Raw genomic sequence first — 17,049 nt, 5'->3', positions numbered from 1 at the left:
AGTGCTTGCTGGAAACAGGGTTTGGTGTTTAGTAGGTGCTCAACAAGTATTAGATGCTGTGATCTTTCTAAGATACCTGCGAGCTGCTGCCCTCACCTGCTGCACAGCTGCCGTGGCGTCCCCTGCTCAGGCAATCTGGGCCACTCCTCCAGCCGGGGGACCCTACCTTTTCATCCCACCAACCCAGGCCTGCACTGCAGCCCATCCTCCCTGAAGCTTTGCTCTTTTCAGTCCCTGGCCTTGGTTTGTGAGCCTCTCCTCAATGGAATGTCCTCATCATGAGCTTAGCAAAACCTCACCCCTCCTGCCAGGCCATCATCTGTCCCACCTCCTCCAGGAAGCCTTCCCAGCTCCTCCTGCCCTCAGAGATGATTCCTCACAGCCGATCCCCGCCGGCCCCTCCTTATCTGCCTCCCTGCCAACAAGCAGGTGTGAGTAAGCTTCCCAGGAAGTGCCCACACCTCTCCATCCCTGGCTACCCCAAGGGGACATTACCTCACCTGAAACTTCTCCCTCACATTCTCACTACCAGTCACTGAGCCGAATGAAACTGAGGGACCCAGCGCCCCCCCCCAGGACAGCCCGCCCTAAAAACTCCAAGACTCAGGACTCACCAGTCTATGACACGAATCCTCATTTTTTCACACATGGAGGGGAACTGAGGAGGGAATAGAGGCGTGTTGGGAGAAGAGTCCTTTTGAAGATGGAACAGCCCCTCCCCACCCCGAGCTGAAGTCTGGGATACTGGCAGGATGCTGGGGAGGCAGGAGCCCTGGACCTCCCGAAGCCCAGAGCCCCAGGAGCCTCCTTGGGTGTGCTGGGGGTGGGGGACTCACCATGGCAGGCAGTGTGATGTTCTGGTTCCACTGAGGGTTGGCCGTTTTCTCCAAGATCTTGCTGCAGAGCTAGAAGACACAGGGAGGGGACAAGTGGATCGAGCTCCATGGGATTCTGGGCTCCCCCAGGGCCACCACGCCAGCCAGTGGCCATTCTCTGCCACACTGGCTGCCCTTAGGGCTGGGTGTAAGACCCTGGGGTTGGGGCCTAGTACAGGGGGCTCAGACACAGGGAATCTTTGCAGAGAAAAAGCTCAGTGGAAGGTCAGACCCAGAGCTGGGGAGTGGGTAAGGGTAGGGTGGGTTGTCTGAATGCCACAGCCCTTCTACCCTTAACTCACACCTCTGGCTGAAAATCCCCCTCCATACCTCCCATTATGGCCAGGACCCTAAATGTGGGGGCCCTGAGTCCAGTCCAGATAGGTTTTCCCAGAAGCCCTTATGGCCCAGAAGGCCCTTTTGCCCATTACCCCATATCATCCACCATGTAGGAAGACTGTCACCTCTAGGAGATCAGAGATGAGGGAGGGGAGCCACGCACAGAGGTCGGAGAGTGAAAGAAAATTCAGGGAAGATGCAAACCCTGTAAGCCATAGTCTGCCTCCAAGCAGCCCTGCTCTAAAGACCAGGCTTTTCGCAAACAAGAAACCTCACGGGAGTGGAAACCAGATCAAACCAGCAGCTCACAGGCCAGCCCCGGCCTTGGAGTCCATAAGGAACACCAGGCCCCTCAGCCAGCCCCAGCGCATCCTGTACCCACACATGGGGACGGCAGGTAAAGACTCAGTTTCAGAAACACAGATCCTGGTAGATTTCCATGTTCTACACATGAAAATAATAAGCAGCCTTTTCAGAGCATTTACTGTGATAAGCCCTGCCTTGTGCTAAGCATTTTATGTGCATTATCTCACTTAATGAGCATCTGACTTAAATCAGAGACTTCAGGTCCCCAGGGGTGAGGATGATGTCTCCGTTCCTGGTCCACCCAGTGCTGGCCCCTGCCCTCACCTTCCCCCTCCTCCCTATAAAAAGAGCCCCAGACAAAGGCCACACAGGGCTGGGTGCAGGACTGAGTGCCAGGATTTGGCCCATAGAGAGGAGTAAGGAAAGAAGAGAGACCAACGATCCAATCCAACGGAAGAAAGAGCAAAGAATGGAAGAAACAGCAAAGAATGGAAGAGACAGTTCACAGAATGAAGACGCAAGGCCTTGAGACATATAAAAAGATGCTTCATCCCACTCATAAAGAAACACAAAGAAAACCAACAAAATGCCATTCCTCACCCGTCAGATTCATAAAAATCTCTAAAGTCTGACAGACCACTGTTGGCAAGGCTATGGGAAAACTGCATGCTCATGTTTTGCTGGGGGAAAACAAAATAGTTTGACCCCTCCAGAGGACAATTGGCCACTATCTATTGCAGTTTCAGATGCATGTTCCCACTGCCCTATCAATTCTACCTCTAGACACCCATCCTACAGAAATACTTGCACATGTGAAGAATGACATACGTGTGAGGCTATTCACTGCAGCGTGGCTTGAACTAGTAAGGATTTGGAACAACCCATGTGTCCACCAGTGGAGAACAGGTTAGATCAAATATGGTCCATCGGTACAATGGAGTACTAGGCAGCTCGCAAGCAGAATGAGGATGCCTCTAGGTAGTGACATGAAACAATCTCCAAGTTATATGATTAAGTGGAAAAGCAAGGTGCAGAGCAGTGAGTGTGATGCACAGCCATTTGTGCTAAAAGGCAAAAGATAAAAATCTATAGTTGGATGGGCACGGTGGCTCACGCCTTAATCCCAGCACTCTGGGAGCCCAAGGCAGGTGAATCGCTTGAGGTCAGGAGTTCAAGACCAGCCTGGATAAGGTGGCAAAACCCCATCTCTACTAAAAATACAAAAATTAGCTGGGAGTGGTGGCACATGCCTATAGTACCAGCTACTCAGGAGGCCGAGGCATGAGAATCACCTGAATCCAGGAGGCAGAAGCTGCAATGAGCCGAGATCGCACCACTGCACTCCAGCCTGGGCTACTGAGTGAGACTCCATCTCAAGAAAAAAAAGAATCTGTAGTCATATTTGCTTACACATGCATCACAAAACCAGAACAATATAAAAGAAACTAATTGCAGTGGTTTTCTTTGAAAAGGAAGAAATTAATGAATTGATTGTTGGATGGGGTACAGAGCAAGAGGGAGATTTTTCATGATTGATAAATAGATAGATAGATAGATAGATAGATAGATAGATAGATAGATAGATAGATGGATAGATGGAATAAATATACTACCTAATTCAAAAATTAGATAAACAAATTTTTAAAATAAAAGACATGTGAACAAGATCCAGCTGAGCGGCCCTGCCAACTCTGTGCCCCAGGTCCCTGGAATAAGAAGGCACAGGCTGCCCCAACACACACACAGGATGTACACGGGCTGCTTCAGCCCCTGCCCCAGGCATCTGGCCCTCCTCTATCGCAAACACTTCAACCTGGCTGCCTTCACCAGGATGTGGGTCTGGGGGCTTGAACAGCAGCTGGTCTATCTACCACACCCCAGCCAGCACTGCCTCTAGCCCCAGAGATCCCTGCCAGCCTTCCCCCATCCTGTTTCACCCATAGGCACTCAGCCAGGGCCGCACCATGCTGCTTCTTCCTCTTCCTCTGCTTCTCTTTTCTTCTTCCTTTACCTTTTTTCTTTATCTTCCTTCACTCCCCAATGGAGTATTATTAGCACACTCTCTCTGGAAGGCTATTTGGTCATCTGTAGCAGACACTTAAAAATAAGCCCTCTGGCTTAGCAGCCCCAATTCTAGAAACTCCCCTATAGAAAAGCAGTCAGAGTGTGGATGAAGATTCCTGTATGCTGATGTTTGTCACAATGCTGTTTATAAAAGGGGAAAATTGGAATTATATATATCCAAAAATAAGTCAAATGTTATAGTATACTCATCTGACAGAATATTATGCCACCATCAAAAAAAAATCGTTTCAATGACTATTTAATAATCTGAGAAAAGATGAGACAACACAAGCAGTTTACCCAACTGCATGTATATAGTTGATTCTCATTATTCATGGTAGTTACTACCTATAAGGTCACCAGGAACTCTGAATTGGTGAACACTGACTCATTACCCCAGAGGAGAAGCAGGGTTAAATTCCTGCCAGCCTCTGTCACAACGTTTTTGTCAACTGATCAATAGGTAACCTTGGTTTATGTGTGCCTCTGTGGAAGGACACCTTACTTTTTAATATATATTGTTGAGTCATCAGCATTGAACTTACAGTCAATGGCACTGTGACTGAAGCCTGCAGGAAGCTTACCTGTCACGCGCACTTCCTCTGTCAGGCACATCACAGCTGTTTGGAGCTTAGGAAAGCCAGACGGCACTTCAGCATGACATTTGGGGTATTTTAAACAGTGAAGTTGCCAACAAAGGCACAAAAACGTGAAAAACATGAGACTACACAGGACACGTGTTTTGTCTGTGTCCTTTGATATGTGTCCTGTGTGGTATCATGTTTTGAGACTCTCTGCCTCCCCGCTTCAACTCTCACAGAGTAAATACATGTCTTTTGATCATGGACACGTGTTTACTCCATGAGAGCTGGAGCAGGGAGGCAGAGTCACCTTGTTCAACCTCAGCAACCAACATACGTGCTGGGAGATCCCAATTTTTCGAAGCCCTGAAAGTGTCCTCAAATCATCACTAAAGTGCCACGAGTGTTGATTTTGGGCTTGCAAAATCAATATTTTCATTATTTTATTCCCAGTAAGTGGGAAGAGGGGAGGTAAGAGGGTAGTGGAAGCTAGAGAGAAAACATACTAGAAGGAAATACAAATCAATGTTACCAGTAATTCTCTCCAGGGTGGTGCAGGGTACAGAATATGGTGCAGGGTATAGAATACGGTGCAGGGTACAGAATATGGTGCAGGGTACAGAATATGGTGCAGGGTATAGAATACGGTGCAGGGTACAGAATATGGTGCAGGGTACAGAATATGGTGCAGGGTATAGAATATGGTGCAGGGTACAGAATATGGTGCAGGGTACAGAATATGGTGCAGTGGGAGTTTTTGTTGTTTTCCTTTTCTCTGATTTTTTCAATTTTTTGCAATTTGTAGGTTTTATTCTTGAATTCATAAAAGAAAAAGGTTGTTTTAAAACTTCCTGTCCTGCCCTACAAGTACCTACCTTTTGTTTCTTCCATACCATGAAGTGCACAGTCGCACGCACTCTTCCACACTCCTATCTTCTTAGTAACTTGGCCAAATCAAGTATGGTTCACATCTTGGATAATACTGCCACCAAGCGTCCATAAGGGGAAATGCAAAGAAGGCCGGCTGGGGTGGGTGGGGCACGCAGAAGGTAACCTCAGGGCTCTTCAGCTTAGGATGTAATGAGAAAAAAGGGACATGCAAGCAGGCTAAAAGAGAGGGACAGGCAGAATGAGACACGCCATAAGAGCAGCAGAAGCGCGGAAGCCGCAAGGAGGTGGCTCAGGGAAGAGAGGACGCAAAGGCCTGGGGACCACCGGAGAAGGCTGGCCAGATTGAAACTTTCAAGACAGAGTGTTGCAGCTGCCTCCTTCACCATAAGGTCATTCTTCAACTCCCTCCACCTCTTTCTAGAGGAAAAATGGGAGGTGCAGCTTCTTGCATGAGCCCACATGCCAACCCACTGTATACAGTCACTTGTCTTGGCCGCCTTTGTCCCTTCACCTCCCCTAGATACTGGTACCTTCCTACAGAAATCCCCAGGGCCAGCCAAGGGCATCTCAGAACAGAAGACCCAGGGAGATCAAAGATGCTAGCAGGGACCCAGGAGCAGCCAGGAGCCCCAGAGCTCTGAGGCTTAGTTCCAACGAATGTGAAGGCACGTCGGTCTTGGTTCCAGCCACCATCGAAATACCTTCCGTGTTGGGAATGCGAGATAAGAACAATCTCAGGACATGAATTTCCCAAGTGTCAAGTGGAAAAATTAATCCTAGTCCTTGGAGCTAGTGTCCCACAAAAAACATACAGCCGCAGCTTCCTCTTTCCTTCCTGCCTTCAAGCAGCTGTCCCCATTCCTCCTGATGCCAGGAGTAGGGCGTAAGACCCGTACCCTGAGCCCACACCAAAACCTGCACTCAGGTGAGGATCTGCAGTGAGCAGTTACACCTCCACATGAACGAGTTTAAAATCTGTATTACATCCCCGTGTACATTTTCACTGGGACCTGTGCTAGTCTCTGAGGAGAGACAGCCCAGCTCAAAGGGGCTCCCGATGGCCACCTTCAGTATAATTCAAACATCAACACAACAATGACTGATTTAACACATTAAAAATAAAAAGCATTGAGGTCCATACTAATACTCAACGAGGCAGGAGGGAGAAAGCTCTTCTTTGCAGAAAAAAAGTCGACTAATCAAGAGAAAAAGAATGATAATGAGAAAATCACCACTTTGCAGTCCCAACTAAATGACTTCTTCAGACAGGAAGGTCAATGGATGCTCAGACCATTAGGTAAGAGATAGCTGAGAAATAGGATATCCGTGCAGTGCCAAGATATCGCCCACAGTTTACTTGCTAATTACAAAGGGGGAACATTTACTTTTATAAGGGAGCCGTCTGGAGGCATCACTTTCACCGTGTGATCAGGCAGTCATCCCCGATGATGGGACAACCTGACATGATGGCTTTCTGTTGTGATGCCATATGACGTGCAGAACATCACCTATGCTGACTTCTTGCCGAAATACTTCATCTGAATCTAATCGAGTCTCTAGACCTAACTTCCAGTTTACAGGAAAGAGAGGAACCAGAGAAACAAGTTAAACAACAGAAGGAAACAATCGAACAAATCCAGTACTTGGACAAATGGCCTGGGCTGTTCAAAAATTCGATGCATGAGGTGAGAAACAAAGGAATGGTCCTGGGAACAGCTGGCAGTGGCTACGGGGACACGAGGTAGGGGTGGGCCCTGGGGACATGTTTAAAGTCGAGAGCTAGAGATGGCATGTGTGATATGGAGAGAGAAAAAAGGGAAGAATCAAGGCAGGTCCACATTTTCTGCCTTTGATGGTTGTACCTGGTTAAGACAGAGGCTTTTGGATATGGGGCAGTTTGCGCAGAGAAAATGACTCCCTCCAGGGCTCAGAGGAGCAGCAGGCAGAGCTGTTTAGAGGCGCAGAGAGGCCTGGGGTTGAAGGGAGGGGTTGGAGAGCTACCGAGTTCTCTGCGGAGAGGTGATGGCTGAAGCCTGGGAGGGCTGGGACTGCCAGGAAAGCCTGCAGGGGGCACACAGACACCGTGGGCTGGGCAGCCTGTGTAGAGACAAGGGCTGGGACAGAAGTCAGAAGGGACTAGAGCCACAGCACCACCTCAGGGCAGGAAGGCGGGCTGCAAGGAAGAGACTAGGGCGCCCACCAGAGGGGTCTTTCTCTGCCTAACTCCCCCCACAACGTTTTTAAAATAATCATTATGTTTTTATCCCACATCTTTAAAATATAGTTTCCCTATCTTTATGCCTTCATGTCTGGTTTCCATGCTATTGCTCCATTTTCCCCCAAATGTTCCTCTACTATCCACTGTCCGACGTCCTCTCCTGGGCTATCCACATCTATGTGTCTGTCTGGGACACCCCCAGGCAGACCTGTCCACATTTGTGTGCAGGGCAGCCTCTGAGAGCTGGGCCTGTGTGGGTGTCTCACCGCGCACCAGGATCAGCCCCTCCTTGTGCACACACATCTGGTGGGGGCGCCTCGCACTGTCTTGCTCTCACCCCGCACTGTCCACAGGGCACCAGGAAGTCCCCTCCCAAGAGAACCCTCCTGCTCCCTTACTCCTTACCATTTTCCCCGCAAAGCTGACCTCCACAAAGGGGTCCACCAAGTTCTTCTTGTTACTCTCAAAGCCAAAGATCTGTTTCACGTTGTCCATCACGGCATCGTCCACTGGGAAGAGGGACACACCAGTCATTGCCTGCCTGCTGTCTCACCTCCAAAACCCTGACTATCCCCCATCTGTCTCCAGGCAGTCCTGGGACTACCTGAGCAAGAAGTTGTGACCCCTTCACGCAGGGACTCAGTCCAGGGGCCCCCCAGAGGGAGGACTGTCTCAGAGCAGCAACTACTGAGAGCACCAGGCCACTTTGTCACCAGTCCCAAACGGCTCATTCACTGTCCTCACCCTGCATTCAAAGCCTTTCAATCAAATCTACAACTTATCGACTGCTTGACTGATTAGAAATCTACATCACTAAGGGCAGTAAGTACCCAGAAAAGGACTGGCAGTTGTTATAACAATATCCCATTATTGGTGCCTGGTTGACATTTTCCTTTAAATCTATTAGTGCAGCGATTTACCTGAGGTTAACCAAGAAGTGAATTCTGTTTTTTTTTTTTAAGAGTTTTTAATCTATGCTGCCCCAAACCAATTATTTTTTGAATGAGTCAGATTATTTATATATGTAGATATAGATAGATAGATAGATAGATATGTATATGTGTATACACATACATACGTGTATAAAGCATGTTATATTTATAGGCATATGAGTGGATGAGTGGGGGGATAGTTAAAGATTATACACTAGCTACTGTCTACATGAATACAAAAGGCACAACAATTAGCAAACATTTATGATCTGTTTCCCCATCTATTTTTTTTTTTCAAACAACATTGCAGGGAATTCAACACAAAGCTCTTTCACCTTAAGAAAAGCAAATATTTCTATTTCCCCATGCCCCTCTTGAAGTTCACCAGCCTTGCTTCTACATAGTTGCAATCAATAAGTGCAGAATATTTGTAAGCATGTATTTTAGTACTGAATTAATACCCATTACTTATTTACAGGCTTTCTTCAGGATTTGGTCCAAGTAAGCTTGTACATTTCATTTCTTGATGTCAGCAGCCAAAGCAGAAACTCTCAAACAATTATCTTTATGGAAAAGTTGTAACCAGGGACCCACGTTGCAAACCTTCTCATTGACTGTGCTGTGGACAGTGGCTTGGCTGTGTTGATGTATGCTCTAAAATAGCGGCCCACAACTGGGCCTCACGACAGAACAACCTGGGGAGCCTTTAAACCCCACCAGTGCTGAGCCCTGCCCTAACTCAAGTCCATCTGAAATGCTGGAAGCAGGGCCCTGGCATTTGGACCGTTTTGAATATTCCCAGGTAATTCTAATATCAGCCCAAGTTGATAACCAGAGCTCTCGAATATTCAGTATAATTCCCCAGCATTTACTAAACACACAGATGGGTCTAGAACCGGGCCAACCACTGTGAGGAACCAGGCAGTGGCCACATTGGCCCTCCTGGGAGGAAGAGATGGTTGCAAGTCAGATACCCACTGTCCCAGTTTGCCGGAGACCACGGGGTTTCCTGGAACAGGCACTTTCAGTGCTAAAACCAGGACAATCTGAGGCAAGCTAGGATAGTGGGTCACCTTGTGGATCCGTGTCCTTCATCTGTGAAGACAGGGGGCCCCAGGAGTCCTTCAAGCAAACCCTTCCAACGTTAGAGCAACTGCTCCCCAGTCCAGCTCTGCCGACTTGCAGGATGGGCTTCCTCTTACAGGGAGGGAAAATCAGTGAGAGCCAGCCCTAAGGCTAGAATAGAGTCTATATGGTGCTGACTCCTCAATGACAACCAAGCAAATGGGTCCACAAGTAGCCAAATAGCCACACCAGGCCCAGAGGACACTGGAATGGAGCTGAGAGGCAGCTATTACTCTCAAGAGTTCTTGAATCTTTGTAACTCCACCAACACTGATTACTTTTCATTAAATTCTGGTTGTTTTCCTAGACGCCTCTCCTTCCCCCAGGGAGCTGACCCCACCCGCCACCACCCACCCTCACCAGCCCGGCGCCTCCAGCCTCCTGCAGACCTCCCACCCAAGGGCGCGCCCCACGCACTCTGTGGCAAGTCCTCCGCCCGGAAGACCTTCAGGCAGAAGTGGGCTCCTCGCAGGGCCACGCCTGTGGGCCGGAGCAGGTTGCTTTCAATGTCCTCCTTGTCTTCAGAGGGGTCTTTTCTCTCCAGCTACAAAGGAAACCAAATATGATTCCTTCACGCTCTCCTGAGCACAGGGTTTGACCCTCCTTTTCTAAGAGTTCCACCTTCGCCACATAAATGCCACATTCGGAAGTAAGGCAGACTGCGCTCCGCCACTTAGTCCCATACAAGGGACTACCGCATAGTCCCAGGCAAGGTCCTTCACCTGAGCCCCAGCTTCCACTTGAGTACAGCAGAGACCATGACACTGACCTTCCAGGACTGTGCGAGGAACATCTCCAATAATGATGGAAATGCAGGTGGCACACGGCAAGCATTCCACCAACCTCAGTCTCCTTCCCGCTCTCCCCCACCTCCCAGTTAAAATATAATACAGTAGTAACTGAGGTCTAAGCTGGCCACTCTATCTTCAGTAACAGGTGTTCATTCACCCAGCCAGTAGCTACTGAGTGACTAGTAGGTGTCTGTATGGTGCTGAAGGGTAGGGGATATGGCAGTGAATAAGGGGACGACATGAATAAGCGCCCTCTTCCCATGGAGCTGACTTATCTTGCAGGGAAAACAGACTTTCAGCAAACGAATCCAATAACATGTCCTGTGTCTTGTGGTTGGAACAGTAATAACAAAAATCACATCCCACATGTATTGATGTGGATGCACTCTCTCATTTAATCCTCACAGCATCCCCCTTGAGTGGGTCTCAAACTTGGCTCTACATTAGAAACACCTGGGCGGGGGGGGCCGGGCGCGGTGGTTCACACCTGTAATCCCAGCACTCTGGGAGGCAAAGGCAGGCAGATCACCTGAGGTCAGGAGTTCAAGACCAGCTCGCCAACATGGGGAAACCCCATCTCTACCAAATAATACAAAAATGAGCCAGGCGTGGTGGCGTGTACCTGTAGTCCCAGCTACTCAGAGGCTGAGACGGGAGAACTGCTTGAACCTGGGAAGCAGAGGTTGCAATGAGCCGAGATTGCACCACTGCACTCCAGCCTGGGCAGCAGAGGGAGACCCCCATTTCAAAAAAAAAGGAAAAGAAAAGACACACCTGGGAAGCCCAGGTCACACCCCAGACCAATTAAAACATAATTTCTGGGAGAGAGTACCCATGCAGCAGTGACTTTTAAAGCTTCCCAGATGATTCCAACTGGCAACAGAGGCTGAGAATTAGTGTCTTCTAGACCACTGCTGTGCATTCCAATTAAAATGCAGGTTCTAGTTCAGCAGGTCTGGGGTGGGGCCCAAGAGTCTACATTTCAACAAGTGTCTAAGTGATGCCCACGCTGCTTGCCCACAGATGCTCTGGGTGCAAGGGCCTAGAATGCCCCCACTTTACAGATACAAAAGCTGAGGTTTAACACAGGCTGGAAGCAGAACCCACGTGCTTGGAGAGCACAGAGCAAGGGGGATTGTAACTATACTGAGGTGGAGTCAGAAATGCTGCCCAGCTTGAGACCTGGATGATGAGCAAGAGGTGGAGACATCCAGACGAGGAGGCAACTCATGCAGAGGCCTTCGCACAAGGGGAAGTTGGCAGCTGGAGGAACAGACAAAAGATCTGGTGGCTGCTCTTGGGCTAGCGAGCAGCAAAGGGACAGGAGAATAGCAAGGTCAGGCTGTGCCCAGCAGCCCACTCCTTGGACAGTTGCCTGGACTAGCCTCACCTCATTCATTTCTCACTCAGTCACACTTGACACGTAGAAACCTGCTTCAGGATCCTTGCAGCAAAACACTCAATCCCAGAATGCCCATATCACAGCAATGCCCAAAGGGATGTGTTCTGTGTTTATTCTCCTCAGCTCATATCAGAAAAAAACAATCATCTTTCAGGCATCCATAAAAGTGTCTATTCCCCTAGACTATAAGCACTGATTGAGCACCTACTGTGTACAAGACCTGCCATACTAGGCAAGAGGGGAGATAAAAGATATCATATTTGCTATATTGTCCCCATCATCAAGAAACTGAATCTCAGTGATGAAGACAGACACATAAGCTGGTTAGACTACCAAAGGGCTGGGTGGTGGCCCAAAGGAAAGACCAATACATTTTCCTGGAGGACTTCTTCCTGGAGGCAAGCTTCAGGGAGGAGGTGGCGTCTGAACTGGGCCTGGAAGAACAAATTGGCGCTTGGTAGGCAAAGAGAGGGAAGGTATTCCAGCAGGGGAAAAGGCCGGAGAGGAATGGAAGAGTGTTCTGGAAAGAGTCATATCATCTGGTGTGGCCACAGACGGGGCCCATGAAGATACATCACAGCAAGTGGGACTGGGAAACTGGGCTAAGGCCAAATGTCAAGGGCCTTGAATGTCATGCTAAGGATCTTGGACTCTATCCTGAAAGCAATGGGAAGTCACTGGACATTTTGTAAGAGGAGACACGCGTGATTCTACCTGGGTTTAAAAATGATGACTGTTGGCCAGGCACAGTGGCTCACGCCTGTAATTCTAGCACTTTGGGAGTCCAAGGCAGGTGGATCACAAGGTCAGGAGTTTGAGACCAGCCTGACCAATATGGTGAAAACCCATCTCTACTAAAAATACAAAAAGTAGCTGGGCATGGTGGTGCACGCCTATAATCCCACCTACTCAGGAGGCTGAGGCAGGAGAATTGCTTGAACTCGGGAGGCGGAGGTTGCAGTGAGCCAAGATTGTACCACAGCACTCCAGCCTGGGTGAGAGAGCAAGACTCTATCTCAAAAATAAAAATAAGGATGACTGGTGATAAGGTGGGGATAGGTGGAGAAGTATAACGTAAGAAGTTAGGAGACCTCAGAGGACACTTAGGAGGGATGGCAGAAACTGCTAGTTGTTCCCCCAAATCCAATCTTTTCTGCCTCCTCTAACAAACCCTCAATTTTTAGCTGGACAGCATTAGGATGGACTTTATTTCCCAGGCTCCCTCGTAGTTAGATGTGGCCATGTGACTAAGTTCTGGTCAACAGGACCTAAGCACAAATGTGTACAACTTCTGGGTCACGCCTTTGAAGGAAGAGATGTGGTCTCCATAGTCCTTTACTCCCATTTCCCTGGCTGGAGTACAGACATGGTGATGGGAACTGGAGCAACCGTCTTGGACCGTGTGATGGAGGCTGCATGATGATCACAGTGGAGAAAAGATCAGGAGCCTGGGTCTCTGATCACTGCCAAAGCACTGTGCCAATTCTGGACTGTGGCATTCATGAGAGAGAAATAAACATCTGTCCTCCTTAATGCCTATTATTTGGGGCATCTTTGTTATACCAGCTGAACCTGTATTGTAATTCACAAAGAGACCCAAGTGAGAGAGAGCGGGAGCTGGGCCTCAGACTCTGGTCTTGTGATGGGAAAAGGAAGAGGCATACACTGAGGTTTTCACACCAACAAGACCGGCCAACTACTTGCATGGGGACTGAGGGGTAAAGAATGAAACTCTGGCCTCTGGTTTGGGGGACTAAGCGGCTAAACATGCAATTTCCTAAGATGTCACCTAATACAGGATGGGGAACAGGTGTGGGGAGTGGGCAGCAAATGATACTAGGCTTTACTCTAATAAGTCAGAGGGGCCTAAGGGACACGTTAATGTGGCCTGATAACAAGACAACTGAAACTGAGCGTCCAGAGCTCAGAAGATCCAGGCTGGAGAAGAGCAATTTATGAGTCTCAGGCGGTGTCTGAAAGAGACAGACTCCTCAACAGTGAGGGGCAGGACACAGCAAAGGAACAGGGACTGAACTGCAACATCGAATTCGAAGAACCCACTGGAAAAGGAGCGGGGAGAATCAGGAGAGTCATGAATGCTAAGGGAGGAGGCAATTTCAAATACAGCATGGGCTCTGGAATTGAATGCTGTGGAGCCGTGGTGCAGACTAACAACAGGGGAGAGCTCCTAAGCTCTGGTGATGAGTGATCCTTACACTAGTGGTTTCAGGGAGGGGAGGTGGTAGGATTCCTACTGAAGAGAAAGAATGAGCAGTTGGAAGTGGAGTGGAAAAAGGGGGACACAGTGCACCCTGTCAAGAAGTTGGTGATGACCAGCAGTAGGAGAGAGAGAAAATAGTAGTGGAGAGGAGGGGTGGGGAGAAATGAGTCAAGGAAGGGGTGCTTTAGGATGGGGAAATCTTGAGCCTGGTACAGATCATGGAGCAGGAGGCAGAGGACACAAGTGTGAGAAGAGATCAGAAAGAGGAGGCAAATAAGACAGTGGAGGCTGTGAGGTCATGGCCAGGAGGTGGTGGGATGATGGAGCGGGAGGGGCAGCGGAAGGGAGGGAAGGTGGATGAAGATGCGGGGGGCAAGTTGAGGACCATGGGAGCTCCCAGAGTTCTCACCACTACATCGCTGTGCAGCTCTGCCTCTCCAAGGGAAGCTGAGGTTGGAGCTTAGGAAAGGGAAGAAAGTCTGGAAACAGCCAGGAGAGATAAGGAGTAAGGAGATGAGGAGAATGAGATAAGGAGTAAACTACACCCAGGTAAAGGAAGAGGCAGACAGCACCCAGGGCCCAGCTGAAACCCACCTTCATCCAAGCAGCACATCCAGGTGGCCAAGGAACCAGTGTGTGGTGAGGATGGGGGGGACACGAGGCATGGCAGGAGACCCCAAGGGCCCTGTCCTCCTCTCCCTCCCTGCACAGTGCCATCAGCCATGTTCAGGATGCCCTGGTACCTCACCCCTGACCTTCACCTCACCCCTGACCTTCACCTCACTCCTGACCTTCAGGACTCCTGGCTTGCCCTTGCCCAACATGTCCACCACCCACATGCCTCTCTTCTGCTTCTGCGCTGCTGAGCACCATGAGACAAGTGGCTCCACTACAAACAAAGCGTCCAACCCAGAGTGGGCACTCTGGTATTTGTGCAGAAATCCTTTCATTAAATCTAGCCTGTCATTCCTCTCCCACAAAGATGGTTCCAAACCTTTTCTCCTCCTCTGAAATATACAAAGATGCGGATACCTCCCCTGCTCTCAACACTTTTCTCATTCTTACCACCTCCAACTTATAACTTTACTTACTGACATGTAGAGATGAGCATGATACATTCTCAGGCAATGAAATTCAAGTCACAACATAATATATATAGAATAAGCTCACTGTTGCAAAAAGAAAAATATGTGTGTATCCTTCCAGAGGGATGTGCAATGAGATAATAATAGCTCTCTCAGAGTGGTAGGATTATGAGTGATTCATTTTTTATTAATACCTTGCACCCAGAGCACTCATTTTTCATTAATGCCTTTCTACATGTTCTACATTTCTCATTAATTACCATATATTAGTTTAAATCAGAAAAAAAAATACAGTGTTTGTGGCTTGGTGCCCCCACCACCAAGTGCTGTGTGGGGGACCGTAAGGAAGACCCAGGGAAATGTACTCACAGGCGCTTCATCCCCAGGCCCCAGCACACAAAGACTTGTTTTCAGGTAACCTCTGGCCCCAGCAGAGAAGTCATCAGGGTCTGAGAGCAGCAGCCACTTCCTGAGATAGGCGTGCCCTAAGAGAGACAACATCCACTGGTGATCCCAGAATCAGAAGACCCCAGCCCGTGACCACATCCAGGAGCCCAGGATGGACTGCACAGGGGACGTAAAGGACTCATCCATTGGGCCGTGAGCGCAGGACTCAGATTCCAGAATCAAAAGGTACTTTGAGTGTTCATGCGGTCAGAGTCAGAAATATTAACAGAAAACCCTGTAAGGGGCTGGCAGAGCCAAACCCAGGCCATTTTCCTCCGTTCAGGAAGTGACCAGACCAGAATGGAAACCAGGGTGAGGAGAAATCCTGGTTTGTCACCCAAATGACCTGTCCCTGTCTGCCGTGAGCCCAGTCTCCAGTAATGGGGCCTTTCAGATCTAGCCTCCCTGAATGGGCCAACGGAGACACAGGCGAGCGTTACACGCTCCCGAGGGCTTGTCTCACATGGAGGATGAATGACCTGCCTTCTCTCCCAAGATCAAACCCTTCCTCTAGATTTTAAAACCCCCAGGAGGGGCAGTGAGGATGCCAAGTGGGTGTTCCCCAGTCAGACTCCAGAACCAAAATGCACGGATACAGCCAAAGTGGTGAGAACTCACGGGGCTCTCTGTAAATGGTGCCCACGTCCATCTGCAATCAACGAGAGGAGACACAAATCAAACTCTTGCCGCCGAAGCGTTAAACACAGTGTGGTGCATTACACGATTCCATTAAAAACCATGTTTTTGAAGAACTTTTGGAAGCACAGGGAAACATTCACCATTTGATACTACATGAAAAGAAAGTGAAATACATTTTGATTCCAGTTTGATAAAGAATGCTTATGTACAGAAAAGAAAGAGGAAAGGAGGCTGGGCGCGTTGGCTCACGCCTGTAATCCCAGTAATTTGGGAGGCCGAGGCAGGTGGATCACTTGAAGTCAGGAGTTCGAGACCAGCCTCCTGACCAACATGGTGAAACTCCATCTCTATTAAAAATACAAAAAAAAAAAAAAAAAAAAAAAAAAAAAAAAAAAGTTGGGTATGGTGTTGCATGCCTGTAATTCCAGCTACTTGGGAAGCTGAGGCAAGAGAATCACTTGAACCCAGGAGGTGGAGGTTGCAATGAGTTGAGATTATGCCATTGCACTCCAGCCTTGGCAACAAGAGCAAAAATCCATCTAAAAAAAAAGAGGAAAGGAAATTCAACACAATAGGACTATGTTATCTCTGCATGGTAGATTGGGATGATTTTTATTTCATTTTTTATTCCTCCCTGTGTTTTACAATTTTCCATAAAAAATCCATAGATTACTGGGATGGTGACAGCGGGGAAGGCCGCAGGGGGCAGCGGGGGCGGGGGGCAGGGATATGTGGGAACTGTGTCCATTCCACTCAATTTTTGCTGTGAACCTAAAACAGCTCTAAAAAGTTGTCTATTTTTTTAAATCATAGATTACTTTTATAATTAGATACAAGTAAAATAATTTTTCGACTTAACCCTTGGGTTCTCAGAACAAGAATGTAAAGAGACTCAAAACATAATTAAGATTTAATTTGTTACAGAATGACTCAGGCTCAAGTTCATTCTTTTAAAAAATGCTTCCCCAGGTAAACAGACTTAGTTTTTTATCTTGTGACTTCTTCCTACAGGCAATGATTTGGGAAGTCAAAGAAATCTCACCTGCTGATCTAGCCATCGGGTCCAACCCCGTAATTTTTTTTTTTTTTTTTTGAGATGGAGTCTCGCTCTGTCGCCTAGGCTGGCGTGCAGT

General features: G+C 48.5%; 1 protein-coding gene across 22 annotated transcripts in view; it reads right to left on the bottom strand.

The window, feature by feature from the left end:
- Window positions 1-17,049, bottom strand: part of DYSF (dysferlin) — a 237,169-nt gene that overhangs the window by 153,046 nt on the left and 67,074 nt on the right. For 20 of the 22 annotated variants that reach the window (XR_004054403.1, XR_004054402.1, XM_010361938.2 and 17 more), the window contains 6 exons: window positions 15,896-15,926; window positions 15,200-15,315; window positions 9,749-9,875; window positions 7,680-7,783; window positions 837-905; window positions 615-658 (listed from right to left, as the gene is read on the bottom strand). Coding sequence is in view for 20 of the 22 variants with exons in the window: in XM_010361938.2 (XP_010360240.2) it covers window positions 615-658; window positions 837-905; window positions 7,680-7,783; window positions 9,749-9,875; window positions 15,200-15,315; window positions 15,896-15,926 (491 nt within the window). In the remaining 2 variants the exon portion in view is untranslated. Of the gene's footprint in view, window positions 1-614; window positions 659-836; window positions 906-5,040; window positions 5,148-7,679; window positions 7,784-9,279; window positions 9,404-9,748; window positions 9,876-15,199; window positions 15,316-15,895; window positions 15,927-17,049 lie in introns of those variants that run through there. The other 2 variants (XM_030921394.1, XM_030921395.1) reach the window with 2 other exon arrangements.

This window comes from Rhinopithecus roxellana, chromosome 17 (assembly GCF_007565055.1).
Source record: "Rhinopithecus roxellana isolate Shanxi Qingling chromosome 17, ASM756505v1, whole genome shotgun sequence".
NCBI lineage: Eukaryota > Metazoa > Chordata > Mammalia > Primates > Cercopithecidae > Rhinopithecus > Rhinopithecus roxellana.
Note: the sequence above shows the minus strand (reverse complement) of the source record. Positions and strands in the feature narration are given on the sequence as shown.